Genomic DNA, 24,704 nt, shown 5'->3' on the forward strand with positions numbered 1-24,704 from the left:
AACGGGTTGTCCAAATTGTCAGGCGCGCAGAAAAATCAAAATAACTATCACGCAAACAAACTTACATGTTAATAAAGAAACTTTGTTAGCAAGTATACACGAATCGGGTAAAATGGGACACATGTGTTGTAACACTGTCCCGTCATGCGAAAATAAGGAATTACAGTGTATATATAGAAACCACATAGGCTATGCGATGTCCCACTGACTAGAAATTCTAGTTGGCCGTACATATTTTAATTTTGATATATTCTACAGAGACTATTACAGTAATATTATGTTCGGCAGGACACTTTAATTACGTATCGGATATTTTATACCCACCACGTTAAATCTTTTAACGAGTATCATAAAATCAGATTTGCGATGTGTCATTGAATTGCCGCGAGTCACTTGACGGGAACTATACCGCTAGGCGGGGTCGTAGCGCCCACAAGCGGAAGCTTTCGACTTTACGTAATAGATGCTAATTTCGGTGTGAAAAGTATAATTCTTTAAATCGTTAATCTACTATCCTATAGTTTAATCAAATAGACTAAAATGTACATTTTGATTCTGCTTATAAATTAGTTTTAGTTTTTTAAAAAACTAAGAAATGTAACATGAGAAATATAGGCAAGGGTTAATACGGCATAAATTTAGGATTAAATCAGCAAAAAAATACTTAATGTGCGCCTAATTTAATAATACCTCAACGGTAATTCAAACATAAAATACTGATTTAAAAACCAGGATAATGGAAAATATATTCGAAATTTAGTCACAGGTATTTGGAAAGAAGTTATGGCTTGAGCGAAATACAGTGTTGCAATGTCCAATTTATGGCAAAAGTAATAAATAAATTATAAAATATTACTTACTGCAGGTAAAGCATTAAAACCTTTCGCTGTTATTCGAGAAAGAATATTAAACCTGATTTTTAAAACGTACAATATTAGTTTATGTTGTTTATTTGTATTCCTCATAATAAATACACTTATTTATAAAAGTTAACAAGGATTTTTAATTGTCCCGTGTTACCCCTCGTATTTGTAAACCACTAAAATTACATCTGGTGAGCGCAACACTTATCGTATATTTTAATATACTTCTTAGAACTGTTGTTAATTATCAAAGGTATTGTATTACTTATTCATATGGTATTTAATCGTCATAAATTTTAGTTTTTAAAATATCGGGCAATATGTGCCTGTGTCCCATTTTACCTCACCTTACTACAGTACTCTGATTTAATGTACTATCATATTATACATTGAAATGACCCATGAGATATAAATTCTTGAATTACCTCAAAAAATAAAGTTTGGCGATAATATGCTACTACTTGTTAGTTAAGAAATTAACTGCAGATTCTTCGCTTCGTAAACTTAGCACACGCACTCTTTTAAAAAGGTTTTATAGTTACATTTGCAACAAAACCAAACTGTAATAAACAGTTCTGCCTATTTTTATTAAATTACGATTTTAAATTGATAGTTTGAACCAGGAAACTGATTTTTTTGTCAGTTTCAATATGTGAGATTCAGCAAGCATTTAAAATTAGCATCTAAAACCGTTGCATTATTTTCAGACACTACAAACTTTTTAGTTTTCTAGGATGGATGTTGAAAATGTTTAAAAGCAGACACATTTTCGGTCACGGCCTCATTGTCATCAGTGATGACGTGAGCGTGACGCTAATTTACCTTTGTGACGCATGAGTCACATGTAAACATAAACAGACAATATTCGAACTTTCGATCTAGGAAGTTAAATACCACACACAACATTAAGTGATTCAGATTAATAAGGATGCGTTTTAGTGTTATGAATTATACTACAAGACACTATATGACAGCAAAGTTTGATGAAGAATTATAAATTGGTTTACCACTTCAGGGTTCCGGGTTAAAACTGCGTATTAGAAAATATAGTAGGGTGGGGGGAGATGGGATACTTTTTTACAAGCACATATTGTAAACAGTCGGGGTAATTTGATACACTTTAAACCCCTTAATTTTTTGGGGCGAATGCATGCATTTTTCAGCATAAACATGTAAATAACACGAAATAATATTAAACCATTTTAAAATCAAGTTTAAACTTTTCTCTTACTTGCCACCGTTTTTTATAGTTTAACATGCCAGCTACATTGTGTTGTAATTGATATTGATAAAACTTTTATATTGTATTGTTTTCGTTTATCATTAAATGGAGACCCGTAAAAAAGGGGTTAAAAATGACCCACCTTCCCCACCGTATAGTATACATACTTTGGAGAGCGTGCTGCGTGCTCTGGTGTTTCGATATTAATTTCGACATTACCGAGATATATTATCGCACTCTAATGTTATATGATCACTTCGTAACCATCGAAACGTAAAACACTTCAGAAAACTTTAGAAAACACATTCCGATTATGAAGCTTATATAATTCAAATCGATAAGTATACACTAAAATGTATACACACTACCGCGTATTCCACGTTTTATCAATATACTGTGGGATATTTAGTTCGTTTTATTTTGTAAACATTTCAAATACGGTAAGTAACAACAAAAGATTTTTAAGCATTTTGTATTTTGTGTTTAAATGATAAAAACGCAGATATAACGAACAACGAACACAGAATATATGTATCATGTCAAAGTTGTTAGGAGAAGTGAACTTAATACTTTTATCAAGCAGAGATCGGAAGGGCGAAATAAACCGATTCAAGCAGAGTTTGGAAAGTGCAAAGAGACATCACAAGCTTATACCCCCTTTGCGACTTCTTTCTGGCATCGAAGATCGCTTGTATTTATATGAGATAATTTCGTCCTCTCTTAACACAGATGTGGCATAAACGCTGCGATTACCTGATGCGTCACTGCGTAATGTTTTCCGGTCCATTATAAGCGAGTAGTGTTTGCTACAGTGGACAATGTTTATAAACTTCCCGCTTTGTTGCGAACACTTTTCTATAGACCTGACGTCCAAAACGGAGTTTCTAATAAACATTGTTTCAAAATTTTGTATGAGTTCTGAAACGTTGTCTTCACTTGACGTTTCAACATTCTTGTTCTTTTTTAACTTGCGACATCGTCTGCGAAATTAAACTAAAATTAATAGTCGAATTTAAACTTTAACTTACAAGACCAGACAAACGTTAAATTGTATTTTTTATGCTATATGCCTTTAATTGCTCTACAACAAAAAATTTCAAGCCGTTCGGGGCGGCCGCGTGTAAAATTCCCTATTTGTAAGTACTCTGAGACTAAGATGGGACAACTTTTGCACATATTATCCAAATACTCTGATCCTGTTTTAAACAATTAACAACAGTCTGTTGGAGTCGTTAGAATAGGGGTTTCTAATTGTTTAAATGTTTTTTGTTTACTACCAAATGGGACGATGAAATAGAATGAAAAGGTGTCCCATCTTACCCCAACCTACTATATAACATAAATTATACCTCCAAATAAAAAATCCAATAATAACAAATAGAACGAACAGGAAGCCACCAACTACCAGAATCACATATGTTTCTGTATATTCTTTGTCTTTAGTTTTAATCGATGAAAAATCAATGACAGTTTCTTCGCATCTTTTCCCCTCGAATCCTCCCTTGCACCTTGGACGAAAACTTGTTATTAAAAAGTGTACGAAGTATTTAATCAAATAATTCAACAAAAAATGACATTGATCGGGATTATCGTATTCTAAGTATGAAGTATGAACGTTTTAATGTCGTAAACAAAGAGAACAGTTAGAAAATTATGCGTTTGTTTATATGATTCATTGCGTTTTACTAAACTAAATTTAAACTTAAGATAACTTACAGACAAATAACGCTCACGGGATCCATACAAATTCCACCGTGAAAACAACCGCACGGGTTGTTCGAATTTCCGCCGAATGGACGGTCGTATGGATTCTGTTGGAAAAAAAAATATATTGACTCAACTTAACTGTACCGCCAGTATAACTGAGTACGTACTTGCATAATGAAAGCTGGTTCTTCGTTTTGAACTTTAATAATGCTAACTATATATTGCTATGATCAATCGGTTCCGTTGAAGTCCGAGAGCACTTACTGACTATTTATATACTTTATCAGCTTCAACGACTGGAGATAATGCTCTGTCGGGTTACTCATGTACCCAGGATTGACTCGTGTTAATCCGTGACGAAAAAGATCAAGTCTCAGTTAACGATCTTACGCCCTCAGAATAAAAAACAGACTTCCCAAAGCATTTAAATCATTCGAATGAAGAGCGACTAGCAAACAAATAAAGGTTAAACTATGTGGGCCTTCCTGGTATTTCATTTACAGAGGTTCAGCGTACAAAAGTGTTTTTAGAAGAAAATTAGTTTGTTATGCTGACAGGCGACATTTCAACAACTTAGCGAAGTTCCTTGTCGCAAAAACCTTATCAGCAACCGTCACATTGGATTTGTATGATCGCGTTTCACGGTTCCAGGGACTTTCAGGTGTAAAACAAGGTGAGATACAATATAGTCTATACACATCTTAAGGGGTTGCGTGGAAACTTTTTATAATTACAAGATAAATGTTGGTAAATTAAATATTGTATGTGAAGTTTTAATCGCAATAAATACAACTAAATTTCCAGGCAGTTACGGCTAGGTACTATATAGAGTATGGTGGGGGAAGATGGGATATTTTTTTGTTCCATTTTCTCGTCCACTTTGGTGATAAACAAAGTAAATTTAAAGAATTATAAAACCACAACTTCACGAGGCCCAATATATCGTTGGTAATTGTTTAAAACACGATCAGGATACTCGGATGTTATGTGCTAAGGGTGTCTCTTCTCCCCCACCCTACTATATTACTTAAACTGATCATTTTTGTTACGAAATTACATAAACGTTTATTACATTATACTTTCACTAAAGTATTAGTTTAAAAATGAACAATAGCTATTCACTGCATGCATATAGACAACAGTTAAACTAAACAGTAAAGTTAATTAATAAACGGTTAATCCGCATCGCAAAGATGCAAATGTTAGATAAGATAACCGACCACGTTGATGATATCTGTCTGCATTTTTACCTCTGTAAGTGCTTTGTGAACCCTCAAAGCTATAAATAGATAGTTTGTTTGGCAGCTACTTGTAGTAGGTTGGGGGAAGATAGGACACTTTTAGCACATGATATCCAAATATTCTGATCTTGTTTTAAACAATTAACTACCGTCTATTGAAGTTGTGAGGATATGCTTTTATAACTCCTTGAATGTTCTTTGTTTACTACTAAATGGGAATAGAAAATAGAATAAAAAGGTGTCCCATTTTTCCCTACCCTACTATATACACCATTATGCTAAAATTATAAACCTAATTTCGTGCAATATGCACAGGTCAGTACAGTTTACGAACCCGATTTAGTGCTTAAGAAACCAAATTAATGTTAAGATTGTCCTATGTATTCCATGAACGTTATGTCATCACAAACAACGATAAGATCACATTTGATGACGTGTGAACCGCCTTCGCGATAAGTTTACCACCAGAAACAAATATTTTTAAGTAGATTATTTCTCCTGAGATTACAACAGCTTAGTGTAAATGTTTGGCTGCATATGCGGTAACAACAGACAACAATTCGCTTTGTTCATGCGAACTATATAGCCTGCTTTTATTTCGCAGCATTGTATAAACTTTTTTTATACTGCTATATCAAACACTATGTTCGTTTTTACTTTCCAGATTCTATTGAGAAGAGATATATACGCCAGACCATTTGTGGCTTGCGATGCCTCAGTGTTTGTTGTATGTATACATTTGTAATGGCAAAAATTCAGACTTGTTATATCTATATAAATACAATTTTAAATTTTGTTTGCTTTAGTAAACACGTATGAATGGGGCTCTAACATTCTTTTGCCAAAAATGAATTCATCGTTGCATTGGCGGAGTATAGATCTAAAACTGTAGTAGTAATTAAACATTAGGCCAAGCTTCAAGACCACCTACGTCTAAGCTTCTAAAACATTCACCTTCCGTTTTCTAATTTCGTATGTGGTAATACGTTGCCCAGGATTAAAATCATTGCTCGAAACAGACTTGGGTGGTCGAAACAGCAATTTACTGAAGAATATCTTCAGTTTACGTTATGTTATTCCGTTTGAAGTCTTGACCCATTTTAAAAGTAAAACTGTATTTGTGACGAACAAATAAAATGTAGTCTATATAGTAGAATGAGGGAAGGAGTGGGCTACCGTAGGCTACTTAAAGGGGCATACTAAATTCTTTATTTCCATTTGATATGGAAATGTCCAAATGTGATCTAAAAGTACCACCAAAGTTTAAAAGAGAAAGAGAGTTTCTTAAAAATCGGCAGTACGAAAATGCATGGAATTTCCCATAAGAAAAACAGTCACAAAACTTTTGTTCATTCTAGTTTTCAAACTGCTGAAAAAACTCATTTGGTATAATAAATGCTTCTTCTTTGTGAATGTATTGATGATTCAAACTCGCGAACTACAAACTTTCACGAGGAGTGGATGGGACACCTTGTCATTTTATTTTTGTCCTATCTGGTAGTAAACAACGAACATTCAAAGAAATATTAAAACGTATCCTCATAATGCCATAGACTGTTATTAATTTTTTAAAACACGATCTGAATATTTGGATATTATGTGCTTAAAAGATGTCCCATCTTACCCCACACTACTATTATACAGGCCTTTATAAAATTGGACCCAGCTTGCTTGAGTTTAAAAGCTTCTGCGTTTTGTCGTGTTCAGAATACGATTATTTCACTCTGCAGCAAGTATTAAAATCACATGCTAAAAAATTGCGTTACAATTTAAAATATATGATCAAGTGCCTAGAGCTTGCCGATTTAAGACCCGTCGCTGCTACTATTATTGGTGTTATGTGTACTAGTCCAACACATTCTAATAATGAATGAAGCACGCTTGGTGTAGGCTAAACCAGCCCCAAGTTTTTGACTAAAACGCAAGCACAAAAAATGATGAAATCACTTTTAAAGCACTTTATCTAAAGGATAGGATACAGAATAAATATAAAAACCTCAACAGACAGTAATTTAGTTGTACAAATACAATGCGTCCACTCTGGTTGTACAAATGATTTTGACACAACCCTGGTTGTACGAATGATTTTGATTTTGATACAGATAAACAAGTAGATTGGTTTATAAAGTGGCAACTTTGGAACAAGAATTAAAATGGCAATTGTACTTTTATGACATAATATGTTGAACATTTTAAACATTTCAACAATTGTACGGCCAACTGCTTTCATGAATGAATTTGTTTACAACAACAAGGTTGGCACAATATTTCTCCATACATGTAAATTACTAAACTTAGGATTTCTTCGCAAATCGCTCAAAGCTTTATAAACACAAGATTTCAGTTTTGTATTTGATAACTTTAAACAAATTGTTCCCAACCAAGTTATCATGTGCTTTTTAAAATCATCGCTTGAATCTTTGGACAACATTAAAGGAAGTAACTTGAACATCATCGGGATGCAGTTCAACCAAAAGAACATTCGATTTGCTTCAAATACATCATGTAGATTCGTAGGCTGTGTCCCTGGAAAAATTAATAAAAATATATTAGTTATTAAAAGATCGCATTATTTATACAATACAAAGCCTTTACACTCATTACCAAGTTTAAATTGGCATGTATCATTTCTTAATATGTTTAGTGCCACAGTGGCCAATGTGCCCGCCTCCAGCCCAGGTTTTTAAGATACAGGTTTGAGTCCTATTGTTACTGTTGTCATTATAATTATACTTGGACAACACTAAAAGGCAAAACCCAGTGTTTCCTTAGATGTTGTTTAAATTTTCATCTATACATAAAAATAAAAAAATAATATATTAAAGTGTTATCTGTGTGGTAAGCTAACCAGTAAGCAGGCAGGAATGTATAAAACAGAACACCTGTGTTATAATGTCTGGTCCCCGCTGCCCGAGGTTAAATTTTGTATTTCATTACATTACAAATACGAAAATATTTACCTTCATTTTGTTTGTCCAGTTTATTCGCATACAAAACATTGAATGGTGTTCCACATTGTGCTGTGACAGAACAAGAAAAAACTTTGAGCAAAAATTCATTTGCTCCTCCTTGTTCATTTTCAAATCTCTCGGAAATCATTCCCATTATTTCTTTCATCCAAGCTGACATATCTTTCTTCGCAGCTCCAACATTCGGTGCATTAGAGATCATATCTTGAAGGCCAACTTGCAGCAATGCTAGAGCCAGTATTTGAGTATCATTTGGACATGTTGCAATACGAACAACCATGTTTGTTATTGAAGTAAGTGGTATTAAACACAAAGATAGCTGATGCACTGTAACAAATAAAGATTTTATAATGTTCTGATTTTTACTTTTGAAATTTTGTTGGTCGGAAGTTTTTAGCAAACAAATCGCTAATATTTTCCAACTTTCAATTGAGGAAAAAACATTTATCTTTATAGGTAAGTTGTCATAGATTTTCCCTAGAACTTCCAAAATAAGAGATACGATTTCTGGTTGCAGTTTACCTTGGTTTAAACACATTTGAATACCTTTTAGGAATTGCTCAAGTAATAATGCTTCTTCTAGAAAACTGGGATAAGCGAACATGGTTTTTAAACTCGCAACTGGAACATATTGAACTAAAATGTTTAAATTTTGAAGAAAGAGTTGCTTTACAGAATTTTCGCATGTGGAGTAATAACCACTATCTATCAATGCTGAAAGCATATTTTGCGCTGATACACTTTGATGTTGATGTATGCACACATCTAAGCAGAGAAATTGGAGAGCTTCAATTTTCCCATATATCCCAAGTTTCAGAATTCCAGTTAAATCTATTGGTGGTAATACCTTACCACACAACTGTGCATTATGTAATGCTCCAATCACTGTTGTGATGTATCCTAAATCAGGTGATTTATTGCTGCTATCTATGCTCTGTTTTAGCCCGTGTATTAATGGGCATAAAATGCTTGGTTTCGGCAAATATGTGTACAAGTTAGGTTCTCTTTGTGCTGGAGTGCGCTGCTTGCAAGAAAGGTACAGACGACCTAGCAGTAAAATTAAGCAGTTAGACACTGCAAGGTCCTTATTGTTTCGAATCAGCTTCTGAAAGATTTTGACAACATTAGACAACATGGTATCAGGAACCGATGCATTGGAACCATCTGGAATGTCATACAAAGATAAAGTTTCTGAACCCACAAGAGCTGCTAAGCTAGATATACCAGTTATTCTTTGTTTCAATGGGAGATGTTCATTTGTGGAAACAGATACACCAGTTTTAAACAATTGATCATACATTGACATTGACAACTCTTCAGCCTCACCATCTGAAAAATTAATGTAGCACTGCAAAAGTGATAAAGCACTTGCGATCCTTTGATTTGTTGGATATGTTTTGGAAGCATTACAGAGCAAACCAGAAACATCACGAATTTCTGTCTGGCTGACACTGTGTTTGGAAATTGATTTTACAGTGATCCATGCAAGAAGCAAAGCGATGTTTTGTATTATAGTAACACTAACAGAACTGGGTAATTGTTTCTTCAACTGATTGTAAAACTGCATCATATTAGGATAAACGGTTGGTGCACGAAGTACAATGAAGGCAAGTCCGATGAGAGCTCCAAGTGAAACTTCTTCATCAAGTCCACCATCATCTTCATCCGCAAACAACTTCTCCATTAGAAGTTCAAGAATCTTCACACATTTCACTAGCTTTGAAGATATGACTTTATTTCTTTCATGAAGTTTGTCGGCATAAATTAACCCTATTACATTGCCCATTGTAACATTTTCTAAAGTCCCAACAGATCTAACAGGTGTTTCAAGTTGATATATAAGAAGGTCCAGCAACTTCTCTATTTTACGGGGCTCAATTACAAGTAGCGCATCAGTAACATTTATTAAAGATAACAATGAGCAGAGCTTTCCAAGTTGTGATTTGACATGTTCGCCAGTGAACGTAACTCCACAGTTAGGACGCAACTCACAGCGATCTTCTAGGATATCTATAATTGTGTCAGCAATTATAACCAACCAGTGTTCATCACTCAAATAACCAGAGACATTGCTTGGTTTCTCTTTCTGCTGTAATGAGTTTACTGCACACATTAAACCAGTTAGACAAAGCACTGAGTTGGCTTGCATACTTGGGGTGCCAACTGATTTTTTCTGAAGTAAATTTGTAATTTCATTTCGACTCCAGTACCCACAACAAAGCAACTTATCCTGAATAGTTCTTTCATCACAACCTTCTTCATGTAGTTGAATATTCAGTTCAACAGACCTTGCTTTTTGTATTGCAGTGTAAAACCGTAGCATGAACACGCGCCAAGACGTGCACAACCATAACATATTATTCCAATCCCGATTGTCAAGAGTAACTTGAGTTAACATGTACTCCAAAAGCCGAAATAAATCTTTTTTGTGTTTCTGAACAACTGACAACTTTTTTTCAGTAATATCAAGCCGCGGAAGCTCATAACAGTTTAGCAGAGATGTTGAGATTGAAGAAGACAGGGCAGGATCTTTGTTTTTGTTTTGAAGTTTGGACAAGAAGGATGGTATGTTCGAAACAGGGGTTGAAACATTTTTCTTCTTTAATGCATTTGCACGGTGGTTTATATCTCGTGGAAAAGCATCGATCTCTTCGCATATTAAACTACTTAGACAAAACTCTTTGTGTGTAGATGAAAGGGATTTTGAGTTAAGGATTAATTCCATTATCAATTCATACTGTATGGGACCATCCAACCAACTAGCTTCAGTAACCTCATTATTGCGTTGATCAGCCTCAGGAATTAAGAATCTGGGAATGTGTTTTAGTTTCATGTCTGCAAATTTGAAATGAGAAAGACACAAGAAGGCATCTTTGACCAATTCACCATCTGATGATTGTGTCTTACTCCATATCCAGGTTAAAGCATAATCTTGAAATGATTGAAACCGTGCAGTTGGCTTTTCGACGGAAGGAATTAACGAAAATAGTCTTAGAACAGCCAATGTAACAGACTTATACTTATACAAAATGAGCCAATTTTGTAAACTTGACCACAATACAGCTATACCAATATTTCCATGCATACACATGTAGTATAGACTGTCCAACAATATAACAGCCAAGTCTTCTTCGAGTTCTGGTGTCAGAAATAATGTAATTAGCTTAAGCATATCATTTGTACAATTCGCACAATTGTTTTTGCAGACATCTCTTATTGCAAATATTATTGCAAATTTTACTTCAAATGAAAGATTGATGTCCGACACCAACATTGCTTTAAGAAGATAGGGGAGACATCTGGGTTGAAATTTGCAAATTTTTATAAGCGACCTGATTGCAATGGGAAGTAAATCATTTTGAAGATCTTGTAAAATATGCAGCACAGGTGCTATGCAAAACGTGTTTGTTGCCATGGCCGAAAGCAAATCAAAGCATTTGTTTTTATGAAGAGCGTTATTTTCAACTTTAATGCAATGGAGTACTGTAGGAAGAATATCAAGTGCAATTGATGGAACACATGAAACAAAATTTGTTAACAGATCCAAAGCCTTAGAGTAAATTAAATCATTAACACTAACAGCGGGAGAAGTGGACATAAGTACGATGGATGACAGGTAGAGTGAATACGACGACATACCACTTTTAATTTCACTTAAGTTAAAACTACCACATAATGATGTGTTGAAAGTAATTGTATTTTCATTGTTCATGGATTGTGATATCACACTGAAAACTAATCCTCCAGTCCCAAGTTGACAGGAATGAGTTAAAGACTCATTTTGATGAATTACTTGAAAAGATTCTTCGACAACACCACGTTCACCTATGCATTGCAGTTTATCATTAAGCATAACAAGAAGTTTTGAAGCATCAATATTTTCAAACTCAAGTATTTGCTTGTTAAAAAGAAGCCAAAGCAAGCTGACCTTTAACATGAAAACACAAATCAGCTTGTAGAATTTTGGAAGAGCTTCATATGAAGAACATTCTACCAAAGATGAAATTAAACGCAAAATTGACTGGGTAGCGTTCAGAGGTGCACTGACAAGTAAGCTTGGAATATTAACAACCAAATTTAAAAGGGCATCGCATGGTAGTTGGGCGTACTGCAATAACTGGCAAAGCAGAGTCACACATAGGTGAATATTAGAACTTTGATTCTCCTGCAGTGTTTCCCAAGCAAGGTGTAAATGTGAACAAATTAGACCAACAAGTCCAACATCAATGGCTTCAGAATTACAATATTGCAACCGCATAGCATTTCCAATCTGAACCAACATTGCAAAACTGTTGTCATACGATGCGGCAAATTGAATTGTGGACATAAGAAAAGAGACAATTCCTTTCTGCTTTCCATCACAACAAGTGCTTATATCATTTAGTGAGCACCACTCCAATAACAGGTTCATTAGATTTAAAACATGAACGTTGCCGCAGTTTTTCATTTGAGTGTCAAGACAAAAATGAAAAACAAGAAAAGGTTTGAGAAACTCGACCACACTTGGTACTGACATAGTGAGTTTTTCATCCTGACAAATACCAAGACCGTTCGAAAAATAAACCATCAAGAAAGACCTGATTTCCAAAATAATACTGGCTATAGCATTACTTCGAAATGTTAACAAGGTGATATAAGGGTGAGGTTTAGTTCCTAAATTATAACTTTCCTTATACATTGCATAACCACAGCTTTTACATCTTACAGTGTTGGTGGAATATTTAAATAGAAGAATATCTGTTATCAATTTAACTAACCATTGAATCGATGTGGCAGAAGCCACCAATGTAAGAATATAATCTAATACCTCATCAGGATCCAATATACCTTGCCTGATTAAAGATGTCACCCCACTACAGCAGCAACTTGGTAGGTGAGATTGTTTGCATGTGGCGATGATGGTCCAGATAGAGGAAAGCTGATCGAAAAGTAACTTCTTGTTTTTTGTCTTGCCACACACTTCAAGTTTGTTTTGAACCCACTTAACTTGAATACATGGCTGCAAATCCTCCAGGCGTTGAATAGATGTTTCCATCTGTAAAAAAAATTGATCAATTAAGAAAACTTTAAGATCTCAGTTAAAGATATTAATGGTGGATAATTTATTCTTGGTAAACATGGTTTCTTGGCAAACTAACAAATTGGTGAATAACCTGTTTATTACGTCACTGCGTGGAAAGAAAATCCTCTGCACAACCCCCTTTTTAAAGTAAATTACAGCACATTGGGAATCTTCAAAACAGTTATGGTAAAACCCCCGCTTTAAATTCGGTATAATGAAGCATCGAGACTATATTTGGGGAGCAAGCTGTTATTTTTGCAACCTTGTAATTCTTTCATAATATAATGTGCCGTAAACTAGTTACAAATTTAATATAGGCTTTTAGACGGCTGCTTAGCACATAATATCCAAATAGCACATAATATCCTCAATTTCCTGATCGTGTTTGAAACAATTCATACCAGTCTATGGAAGTTGTACAGTTTAATGATTCTTTATATTTTCTTTGTTTACTATCAAACGGAACACGAAAATAGAATGAAAGCGTGTACCACCTTCCCCCACCCTGCTATGTATTCTGTATGGAAACTCTCATACTTTAAAATTAGGCTAAACCACTAGACAAATTTCTTCGCTAATTACTTCCCATAATTTTATTTGTAGCTGCTTCATACATACGAGAGCAGCATTCAAAGTATGTCCACTACGTAAAACCACAGTTTTACTAACTTTGTCCGGCGTATTATGTTGAAATTACCCCTGGGGTATGAATTATTAAATTAGAAATCTTTTACAAAACTACTTTTAAAAAAAACTATACTGTGTGGGGAAGACGGGACAATAAGTTGAAATATATTATATTAATAGTAACCTGCAACTTGTAGTTAACCTATCGAAATTGTTCGGCTGTGCTATTTTTTTTTGCCACGTAAACATATAAAGTAGGGAGGGGAAAGATGGGACACTTTTAGCACATAATATCCAAGTGTCCTGATCGTGTTTTAAACAAATAACATCGGTCTATAGGAGTCGTCATGATACGGTTTTATAGTTCTATGAATGTTTTTTTGTTTACTATCAAATTGGACGAGAAAATAGAATGAACAAGTGTCCCATCTTCCCCACCCTACTATAACTTTAAAATGTGTTTTTTTTTGTTTTTTTATCCTAAATTGAAGCCATATTATGCCCTGCCAATTTTTAAAACTAAAACATAAAACCAAGGACTCAGCGACCATTTAAAATGAACATCTTGCCATTTAAAAAATGTTATGTTATAGTAGTTTAACACCGAATTTTAACACTTAACAACAGTTAATCTTTTTGCCGTGCACTTTGTTGGACCGCTAGAATACTGTCTATAAAAAAAAGTTTTTTAAAAAAAGGGTCCGTCTTTCTTCATTCTACTAATACCATCACTTTACTAGTAGTTTAATTACACTCACTGGCCAAGACAGACTTTCGGAAATTCTTTGGGAATGACTTCCGTAGAACGTTGTTAATTGTTTGAAACAAGAACACGATATTTTCATAATATGGGCTAAAGGTGTCATGCCTTCGCCCGCCACACTATATCGTACTGTGGGGGGAGATGGGACACCTTTATTAGCACAATAGTAGATCCAAAATGAATGTATTACGCAATGCAAGCACGTTTTGTTTGGTCATCTGATCCAGGAAAACATACTGGGAACCAGTTTTTGAGGTGAGCCGAGTAATACCTTCGTCAATCGCGAAGCTATATACTATATAGGACGTCACGAAGTAGCAAAATACCTATAAAGTTGCTTTTTTGGTAAAAATGACTGACACATAATAATTACATCAATAATGAAAATTGGCACATGGTTTAAAACAAAACATGAGACTAAATATAGAAAGAATCTAACGCCGAAGATTCACTCGAATGCTCCCAAGTGCCAATTCTCCTTACCACAAATATCACTAATTCGACATCTATCCTGTTGCGCGTCGACTTTCCTGTGAAGTAGAAAATGTCCGACGAATCGCAATCATTTCCGAGCTCTTACGAAGATCAAATCGACCAGTGCAACAATTCTGCAAAACCAGTTCAACAATCTTCACACGAAACTTCTGAGGTTGGTGGTTTGAAATATGTTTTGCCTTTTCAAGGGATTTCGGCAATTTTTTCCAAAGTAAAGAAATGCATTGCTTGTTTTTGCATGTTCTTTGTGTAACTGTCATTTAAATCGGTAAACAACGTAGCGTTATTTGCAATCGTTTTTTTTTTAATTTAGCAATGACAATGCTTTGACTTTGGTGTTAAGTATATTTTAACAAACTGTCCGTGGCTGTGTGGTGCAGAAAGTCAGTACATAAATAATGTGATACAGCTTTAGGATATGTTTATAAAATTGGTATTTATAATTATACTTTCATTTATACTCAATTGCTGTAATCTTTATTGTGCATGCTGCAGAATGGTAATACACTACCAAATATGTGAACTCAACATGACCCACCAACCTAGTACAAAATGTGCAGATTTATGCCAGATTAAAGCGCTTTTTTTGGGAATCAAAGTTTTTATAATTGCTATTTTTGTCTGAAATATTTTTTTGCAATCATTTTTATGGTTAAATATAAAAGTATTGATTACAAACGACCTGTCTGTAGATTTTCTTTTGAATTAGCAAAAACGTTAATAGTGAGGCAAAACCAAAAATTTTGCTCAGCGGATTTAGGACAATCTTTCCAATCAGTCAAATATGTCTGCTATCAGCCATTTAGTATTGCTCACTTTGAGTTATTTGCTGTTTGTTTTTGCGCTTGTGTGCTTAAAAACGTTTCAAGATAAAGATTTTAATGACTGCTTGTGTTATCTTTATTAAATGGTGTTTAACCACAACCAAGCATTTACTTTAAGACTTCAGCACATCCCTAATTCCCAGTCTTATGTAACATTACAATATAACTTATGTATTTCACTTTACCAGGCACCGCAACCACAAGTTCCATCAAGTTTGAGAAACAATGATGATTCTGTATTTATCACCAACCCTGGTTTAAGCAATCAAACTGTACCGACAGATGGAAATGCAGGTAAGATGCTGAAGTTTGTTTGTTAGACTCAATGATGTAAATTTATTTCGTCTCTTCGGTCATGATAACAAAGAACAGGAGAGTTTATAAAAGCGAAAAAACGCGTAGTAACAGTAAAACTACAGTTGTTAATATACCTATTGATAAAAAAGAAGAAATAATGAGATAAAAGAGAATATAACGATGTTTTGGGTAAAAGCCATGAGTCGTGACCGTCAGAGGCATATCCAGAAATTGAAAGGGGGGTCAGCAAGTTTTTGGTTAGAAAATAGAATGCAATGTAAAAGTTAAAGGTGCCTTGTATTTACGAATTAAAAATAGTGGTCCACAAATCTTTGTTTAGGAAAGACACTTTTTTATACAAACCTTTTCTGTTTTCAAAAGCAAGCTAAAATAATTAAAGGAAAAACAAATTAACATATGAGGTACATACTAGTAAGAATAGAAATCTTAATCATACAACAGTTACAACTTATACGCCGTGTGGTCTATTATGTAAACATGAACTTTCCACACTTTTTTCACAAAAGAGAACAAAGCTCCAACTTTTTTAAAAGCACAAGAAGTAACTAAAGAATTGCTCTAAATTCACCTCACTGATAAAAGAGTTTAAAAATCTAAATGGTATCTTGCTTTAAACTAAACTAAATTCAGAAACATACTGAAAATGAGATGTAACTTAGCATTTTAAACCTGTAAAGTAACTCTGATTTTTCTTATGTTTTTTTGCATCAGATAAAAACTAGATGTATGTCCCTCTGGCCCTGCAATGCATTTCTGGGTGTTACCGCCATGATTTCCTTTTTCTTCCCAGTGATTTTTACTAAAAGCCTAAACAACATTTCCGAAAATATAGGAATGGGACTGATTTTGATGCAGGGGCTTTTTAACTAATTTCAGTCATATTTATAGAACATAAGAAGTTGGGTTCTTCTGCAAGGAGTCAAACTGATCTGGAGCAACACGTATGTGACTTTATAGACAGATATGTATCTTAACTTGTGCGTACACCAACTCCATGAAAATTTTGGTTTATATACTCTATACATAATTTCCACTGTATATTATTTATTTTCATATTAAATGTCAGGTAATTTGATATCTTGTTTTCCATTGCAGAACACAGGAGCACAACCTAGTGGTGGACAGGATAACACAAATGTACAGATAGATGGTGCTGTTCATCACATAATAAAGTATGTCTGCTATAGAATTAAACATTATATATTTATTAATGGAACATAACAAAGTATTTGAGGAATTTGTATACGGATAAAGATGCTCAAATGAGATCTAAAGATACCACCAAAGTTTCAAAAAACAATACAGTTTTTTGAAAAAAAAAAGCTTAGGTTATAGCAATGGCAGGAAATAATGTATTGAATTTTTCATAAGAAAATGGCACTCAACTTTGGCCGATTCTAGTTTCTAAACTACTAAAAAATGAAAAAAATCAAATTTAGTATAATAAATGACATTTCTTTGTTAATTCTATATAAAAAATGTATAAAATATTTATTTCAAATATCTAAATTTGCAGTTGACAATTAAATTTATTGTTATTATCTCCTAATTGTAATCTTTATTATTGCTTAGCAATCAAGGTTTAACAATCCAACCATCAATGAAAACATTGTTTGTGATGTCACCAAACATGATAAAGGGAATGAACTTTCAACAGGTATGTGAATGAATGTAACTTACTTTATCCTCGCGTGGCCGGGAAACGACAGTCGTTATTACACTAGTTTAACACCTTGTGCCAGCTTACGAGTTACCATGTATGTTACTTTGCGGGTTATTATTTTTGGGGGGGATTTTTTTATGTATGGCTGATAATTTGGACAACCCATTAGTGATCACTGAGTTGGAGCAATTGCCGTTAAGTGTCTTGCCCAAGGACACATACGCCCACGACGGTAGCAGCATCGAGCCTTGAACCTATTACCTCTGGGTTACAGGCAGGCGCGCTAACCACTATGCCACGGCTCCGGACATGTAGTCACGCATGTACCAAATTCAAATGACACGATTTTAATTACTATAACTGTATGATAAACTATTGTAAAGTCAATAACTGCATAAATAAATATGTTATGTTTTTTACCACAGCTGCCAGTAGTGAGCTTACCAAAATCAATGACGTTCGGAAGGTCTGCTTCTTCTTCAGCTGTTCTTGGTATGATTTTACATATTTTTTTCAAAAATCTATGTGTGCCTTTGTGAAAAAATGTTTCCTTACTTTTAATTGAGTTACATCATATGTTCATTTAGCTGTACATGTTTAATATGGTGAATTCCTGATTAAATTATAACATATTTTGCACAATTAAACATAAACTGCAATATTGATTGTATGTATGTATGAAACAGCAGTTAGTCGTTTTTTTAAATCCTAATATTAGCTTTATCATTTTGTAATCTATGAATTGCTGTTACGTTTTAGTCTCAAAGCCTGCTACCAAGTCACCCAAAGATGGGAAAGTTGTTGAAGTATCTTACCCACACAGCCCCCTATCTTCACCTGGGTATTCTGGGGAAGTCCCTATAAACATCCTGTCGGACATTCACCAACATGGAGATAAGATACCAGTGACTTGCAGAAAAAATCGGGCAATTCTGGATAAAAGAAAACTTGGTTCAGGTGAATAAAAACGGCATAAATCTGTAGGACACGGCAAAAAAAATAAATAAAGCTAGGCAAAAAAAATAAAGTTAAGCAAAAAAAATAAAGTTAAGCAAAAAAAATAAAGTTAAGCAAGAAAAATTGAAGGAATGTTACCATTTTAAAATATATTGATTTAAAACAAACAGGTTCAAGAGAAGATAGGTACTCATGCTTCAAACCAGACATGTGCAACCAGCTGCATTAAATCTATTTCTTAACTACATACAGTGCATAGGAAAGTCGTTTTATAATGCTAATTTTTCCTATAAAAACATGTGGCCAGCATTGTCATTAAAAATTTTATATTCAGTGAAAAGGTTGCACATGTCTGCTTTAAAATAAAAAAATAGGTGGTCTTCGGGAGGGTACTGTTGAAATTTTGAAATAGAAATATTGCAAAAGTTTTTAGTTTGTGAACATTGCAGTAGGCATAACTCGATAAGACTCTCCTAAATGAACTGTTGAGTATATGACATTTGATTGGTTTAAGATATTAAACACGCAACTGAAACAGTTAACGAATTACTTTCAACGCAGGTCAGCGTGGAAAATGCATTTCATTCAAAGACAAATGGATGACACCGAGCGAATTTGAAATTGAATGCGGATTGTCCATGTCGAAGGATTGGAAACGTAGTATTCGTTATGGAGGTTGTACCGTACAGAAGTTAATCAACGAGGGCCATCTTCATCCACATTCGGCTGTTTGTACTTGTGCTGTATGCAGTGATGATGATTCAGTGGTTCGTATTTAAATATACTTGTATTAATATCACTTACTGACATTAATTTTCTTGAAACATGTCGTTTTAGTACCCCCTTGCTAGTAAAAGAGGCACATGGCATTAGAAATCTCCACAAAGATACATTACTAGTTTACGACTGTCTTAATATTTTCCCAATTTACATTCAGACTTGTCCAGTAAGATTATTTCAACCATACAAACGTCGCAAGCGAAGTGCACCAACCAACCCATATTCACCAGTGTACAGTCCTGTGGTTAAATTGATGTCTTATATGGATCCCAACACACCTAACCCACCATTACAATGTGAGTAAACTGCACCAGCATAAACTAAAATGAAATCTTGACAAGCAAAAAAAGGCTGAAAAAAAAATGTTATTACTTATTAGGAAACTAAATCTCAGTCCACGGATGTTTCGTTTCGTTGAGACTCACTTGTATAAAATAGGTTACCAATTCAACATATATATATAGTTGGTTATTATATATTGTAGGGTACAGAACACATGTATGATACTTACATACAGTGGCGCAGCCAGAAAAAAAATAAGGGGGGGGGGTTTATCAAAAAAATTGTCAAAACATTTTTTTTAGTTACATACATACTTAACCTAAGTTTAAGTTAAATAAATACTTAACCTAAAACACATTGTTCTTTATTTTTCAGCCCCAGGTCCCCCCCATTCTGCCCCACCCGATAACCCCCAGCAACAGAAGCAACCAACTACAACTCATCTGCCGCAAGAAATTGAAAATATTTTGAAATCTTTTCCCTCAGAGGTATGTGTTTAAAACATCGCTTTGTTAATTGTTTTATAAAACAACCCAAACATTAAGTAAAAAATAGTGGTAAATATATTTTTTTTCATTCTACAAACATAGTCCTGCAATTTTTCACAAAAGCATCCAATAAAATGGTCTAGCTTTTACGATAACAGTAAAAAAGTATTTTAAAGCACTTGTCATTCTCAAAGACTGCCCAAATTTTAATCCCAGTTAAGATTAGGGAAATTATAATTTTTCCCACACCCAGCCTGACATAAGCGAACAGCGCCTCTGGTGGCAACTAGATGAAATATCGAACCAACTTGTGGAACAAGCAAATAGACTGAAAGCTGCAATATCAGAGGCAAAGACATACAGCATGAACAGACGGATGCAATCTCTACATTCAATTGCTTGTAAGATTGAACAGTGGTATAATGAAGTGAGTGGAAATATGTGGTGTTCTATTTTGAGGCTGTTATATTCTTTATACATTTCTTTTTACGGCATTAGTTGTTTCATTGTCTCCATCTGACATTTCATTTTTAGCAGTAGATTATCGGAGCATTTTGTGTTTTGTAGAATTCTAGGTTTTCTGTCATGCTGTAAACTATGTTACATCAAGTATTATTTAAACTATGTTACAGCTTATCTAAGCTAATTGGAATAAAACTATACATATAATTCGAACTAGTCTTTATAATGGTTAACTACGAGGGATACTTGTTTTGTGTTAGAAATTAAGTTAAGTCACCAAATAAGTGGCATATTTAAGAGGTCTAATTAAATATTTGAGCTTGATTTCATTATTGTTGTACTCTCATGGCTGCCATACCAAATGTAGCACATATTCAGTGCAAAATTATTTCAGTCACAAATATTGATTAAATTAAACTCACAAACAATAACTTGATACTAAAAATACTTTAACAATTGCTACTGTTACAGAATAAACAACCAGAAGAAACCAACCAATCAGAGGTGGTAGATCAAACTGAGCTTTCTACTGCCTCGTGTGGTAAGAAAAACTATTTTTGCAAATTCATCAGAAAATACATTTTATTTGTATATATGTTTGTAGAAATGGTCACAATTGGGTCGATTGAGGGGAATCCCTGTGACGAGAGAGTGAAAGACACCCAATGTTTTTGTACTTGTGGTAAACCCGCTATCAGTGAATGCACAGGTTGTCATCGGGCTACATACTGCTCTACTGCTTGCCAAGAAAAGGTGACGTGTCATTATTATGCCAGTGTATGCGTTGTGACATTACCCATATTGTGCTAGGATTGGCTGAATGGACATTCTGAAGCTTGCGTTGCATATAGAGACAACGAGACAGTGGTATCTACTTCACAGGAGGACGTAGAGACGTACGTTGTGGTGACGTCAGCAACTACGTCACACAACTCTTCCCCACTTTCTGTATAGGCCATGACGTCATCCGTTTACATGTAAATGAATGTACTGACCATGTTATTTTGTAAAATAAGGTCGAATAAAAACGTTGTTATTGTGAGATGGTGAGGTGTAGTTAGTAGGGTCGGATACAATGAGTGAATCGGTCCCAAAGATTGTCTCAGTACAGTGCTCTGAAAATTTTCTTTTACTTATGGCTTAGGGGAATGTTGTTATTGCAAACGTGAACATCCTTCATTCGATCGCAAAAGTGAAAAGCAATCTTTTAACCGGTGTTTATGATGGCGGGACTTTTTCTTAAAATAAGCATAATATAACATGGTAATTTTTAAATTATTTTTCATACAATAATATAATGTAAGCCTATAGGGTGTAGCATGTTAAAAACTAAATAGCAGTAGGGCAAGAAAAAGAATGTTTATACTTGATTTTCAAAGCGTGCAGTATTATTTTGTGTTATTTACGTATATTCCTAATAATAGATACACTTATTAAGCAAAATTAACAATGATTTTAAACTGTCCTGTCTTACTCTGTGTGTTTTTGAATCTGTAAAATTACACCTGTTGTGCGAATCGCTAAATAACTCTTCGTGTGTTTAAATGTAGTTTTTTAAATTGTTGGCAAATAATAAAATAATAATGCTACTAATTCGTGTTTTCACCCAAAAACGGTCACGTATTTTTATTTGGGAATTAATGGGCAATATGTGCTTATCATAACTTTGCTTTGTTATTTCAGCAGTTTAAATTATGGTAATATCTGATTGGATAGCGGGTTGAAGAAAACCTTAGACTTGTTCTAATAATATATTCACTTGGTAATCAAAATTAGCAATGATTTTGAACTGCTTATTACCCCTGTTTGTTTTTGACTTTTTATAGAGTTAAATATTATTTCGTGTCATTTAAGCCTACGTGTATTTCTAATATTACATTTTTTTATTGACCAAAATTAACAAGGAATTTAAATAGTCACGTCTTACCAGCACGCCTGTTTTCGAATTAGTAAAATTACATCTGGTGGTGTGCGAATCGATAAATACCTCCTCGTGTGCTTAATATATTTTTCAGAAGTGTTGTCATTTAATAAAGGTATGATAGATATTCGCGGTATCACCCAAAAACTATCATATAGTTTGTTTGGAAACTTTGGGCAACATGAGCTTAAGCCTTCCGTCTCCCCCACTCTACAAAAGAGCGGCATCAAACCAATACAGCGACTTTGTAGAAATAGCTGTAACGTGCTTTTTGTAGAAGAAAACCCAAACTAACAAAAAGTAATCTAAAATAAAAAATGCCGCGAGCCTTTAAAAACAACTCATTCAAATTGTTTCAAGTATAACACTTTTAAAAAACCCTGAACGTAAACTGAAACTGTATTGTTCTCCGAAACAATACAATCACGGCCTTGTTTTTCGACCTTGCGAAGGTGACAAATAACTGATATTTTAGGTTCAACCGTCAACAACGTATTGTTTCATGGACAAGCACAACAAAGTATATTATGTTAGAGTAAGCTATATAACCTGACGCGGATTTTGTTCTTGCTATCATATACACTGGATGCAACAATTGGAAGGATCGTTTCAATTTTATGTTTTAAATTTTAAAGTTACAGTGATTCTGACGAATGAGCAGGTAGTATGCAACCACTTTTTTATTCTTTTAATACTGTTTATATATATATTTTAGAAATATTACTTACACTTTAAGTTATATTTTAAAGAAGGTACCGGAAATCATACTAAGGTCTATGTAGCTGCTACTTGTAACTTCTAAAGTTAGCAGAAAATTCGACACAGTGAACACAGCATCAGTGGTATGTCTCGCCGCTGATTATGCAAATTAAACGTATATATGAAGATATGGAACTTTATTTTAACAGAGCTGAAGTAAATAACCTAAGTTTTTTAACATTGTTTATTTATTTAGTATGAGTATAAAATATACGACGCCTGAAGCTCTCATTGCATTGGCTGTTGAGGCAAAGCAAAGAGCGTATTGTCCGTACAGTAAGTTCCAAGTTGGTGCAGCGGTGGTGGTGGAAAATGGAGATGTTTTCACAGGATGTAATGTAGAGAACGCGTGTTATCCAGTTGGCGTTTGTGCAGAAAGGACTGCCATATGTAAAGCTGTGTCTGAAGGCCACAGAAAGGTGGAGATATTGGCATTAACATCGTGAGTTTGAAAATTATTTATATAGTATAGGCTCGGGAAACATGGGACACCTTTAGCAGATAATATCGAAATATTCTGATTGTGTTTTAAATTGTGAGAATGCGGTTTCTAATTTTTTATTGTTTACTGTTTACTACCAAATGAGACAAAAAATAGAATGAAAAAGTGTCCTATCTTCTTCCACCTTATATTGCTGAAATTTCTAAGACAAGAAGGGTTTTAATAAGTATATGCGTGTGCTGACGGAATATAACCAAGTTTTTATAGTGGGACCGCGAAATAACATGATCCAAAAAATATGAAATATTGTCATTTTTCAAATATCCGCTTTTTTAAATAGAGGAGAAATTAGGTATTTGTGTTTTTTAGGAATGCAGACACCATGACTTATCCTTGTGGACTTTGCAGACAGACCATCAGAGAGGTTTTCAATTTAATTTGTATTTATATGTAGGCTAACTCATAATTTACTTCTGCTGCTCTATTTAGTTTGGTACTGAAGTGACAATTTACTGCGCCAGTAAAGACGGCAGCTACGAGACACACGATCTAAACGAAATGCTGCCCTTATCTTTCGGGCCAGAAAGTCTTGGCCAATAAATTTGATTTTGTAAGAAACTTTTCCGTGTGTATTTTTAACTACTAACACTAAAATATTATGCATATATGCCTAAAATAATATATACGTGAATAAAAATATACAATATAAAACACGTGTTTGTCATGAATTTACGGAACTTAATAACTTTAAGCGGCTTGGTCTTTCATTTGAGTTAGCGGTTGGACCCTTTCTTTAATATTTTAAAACCTAAGATTTTCGTTGCTCTGTGCCAGCAGCATGATTATTTACTCATTAGAA

At 34.2% G+C, this 24,704-nt stretch overlaps 4 protein-coding genes across 10 annotated transcripts; 2 read left to right on the forward strand and 2 right to left on the reverse strand.

Moving 5' to 3' along the window:
* Positions 1-2,495: 2,495 nt before the first annotated feature.
* Positions 2,496-4,086, reverse strand: LOC108951009. Its single transcript, XM_018817367.2, has 4 exons — positions 3,960-4,086; positions 3,802-3,896; positions 3,435-3,593; positions 2,496-3,065 (listed from the first exon to the last, which is right to left on the reverse strand). Exons 1-4 carry the CDS (start codon positions 3,963-3,965, stop codon positions 2,726-2,728), a joined length of 600 nt encoding a protein of 199 aa, XP_018672912.2. The 5' UTR covers positions 3,966-4,086; the 3' UTR covers positions 2,496-2,725.
* A 2,828-nt stretch (positions 4,087-6,914) lies between these two features.
* Positions 6,915-13,240, reverse strand: LOC100178039 (focadhesin-like). Its single transcript, XM_018817346.2, has 3 exons — positions 13,156-13,240; positions 7,994-13,037; positions 6,915-7,559 (listed from the first exon to the last, which is right to left on the reverse strand). The coding sequence occupies exons 2-3, from the start codon at positions 13,035-13,037 to the stop codon at positions 7,276-7,278; spliced, it is 5,328 nt and encodes a 1,775-aa protein (XP_018672891.1). The 5' UTR covers positions 13,156-13,240; the 3' UTR covers positions 6,915-7,275.
* Positions 13,241-14,586: 1,346 nt separating this feature from the next.
* deaf-1 (deformed epidermal autoregulatory factor 1 homolog) lies at positions 14,587-22,241 on the forward strand. 7 transcript variants are annotated; one of them, XM_026839706.1, is made up of 15 exons: positions 14,587-14,709; positions 14,993-15,160; positions 15,962-16,067; positions 16,980-17,032; positions 17,187-17,263; positions 17,664-17,748; positions 18,180-18,246; positions 18,514-18,711; positions 19,273-19,478; positions 19,649-19,787; positions 20,149-20,261; positions 20,515-20,688; positions 21,195-21,264; positions 21,328-21,476; positions 21,534-22,241. In XM_026839706.1, exons 2-15 carry the CDS (start codon positions 14,999-15,001, stop codon positions 21,675-21,677), a joined length of 1,743 nt encoding a protein of 580 aa, XP_026695507.1. In that variant the 5' UTR covers positions 14,587-14,709; positions 14,993-14,998; the 3' UTR covers positions 21,678-22,241.
* Positions 21,897-24,558, forward strand: LOC100178000 (cytidine deaminase-like). Its single transcript, XM_002124258.4, has 5 exons — positions 21,897-21,986; positions 23,120-23,305; positions 23,600-23,845; positions 24,215-24,269; positions 24,335-24,558. Exons 2-5 carry the CDS (start codon positions 23,298-23,300, stop codon positions 24,443-24,445), a joined length of 420 nt encoding a protein of 139 aa, XP_002124294.1. The 5' UTR covers positions 21,897-21,986; positions 23,120-23,297; the 3' UTR covers positions 24,446-24,558.
* The last annotated feature ends 146 nt before the right edge of the window (positions 24,559-24,704 follow it).

Source organism: Ciona intestinalis, chromosome 2 (assembly GCF_000224145.3).
Source record: "Ciona intestinalis chromosome 2, KH, whole genome shotgun sequence".
NCBI lineage: Eukaryota > Metazoa > Chordata > Ascidiacea > Phlebobranchia > Cionidae > Ciona > Ciona intestinalis.

Excerpts from the sequence above, each read along its gene's own strand:
- LOC108951009 (XM_018817367.2), bottom strand. Across the intron at positions 3,594-3,801 it reads CCCGTGAGCGTTATTTGTCT|GTGCAAGGGAGGATTCGAGG; the intron begins GTAAGTTATCTT and ends TTTTCGTCCAAG. Across the intron at positions 3,066-3,434 it reads ATTGGATTTTTTATTTGGAG|ACGATGTCGCAAGTTAAAAA; the intron begins GTATAATTTATG and ends TTAATTTCGCAG.
- LOC100178039 (XM_018817346.2), bottom strand. The coding sequence starts at position 13,037 with ATGGAAACATCTATTCAACGCCTGGAGGATTTGCAGCCATGTATTCAA. Across the intron at positions 7,560-7,993 it reads ACTGGACAAACAAAATGAAG|GGACACAGCCTACGAATCTA; the intron begins GTAAATATTTTC and ends TAATTTTTCCAG.
- deaf-1 (XM_026839706.1), top strand. The coding sequence starts at position 14,999 with ATGTCCGACGAATCGCAATCATTTCCGAGCTCTTACGAAGATCAAATC. Across the intron at positions 17,264-17,663 it reads GCTGTTCATCACATAATAAA|CAATCAAGGTTTAACAATCC; the intron begins GTATGTCTGCTA and ends ATTATTGCTTAG. Across the intron at positions 21,265-21,327 it reads GCTTTCTACTGCCTCGTGTG|AAATGGTCACAATTGGGTCG; the intron begins GTAAGAAAAACT and ends ATATGTTTGTAG.
- LOC100178000 (XM_002124258.4), top strand. Across the intron at positions 23,846-24,214 it reads GAGATATTGGCATTAACATC|GAATGCAGACACCATGACTT; the intron begins GTGAGTTTGAAA and ends TGTGTTTTTTAG. Across the intron at positions 24,270-24,334 it reads GCAGACAGACCATCAGAGAG|TTTGGTACTGAAGTGACAAT; the intron begins GTTTTCAATTTA and ends TGCTCTATTTAG.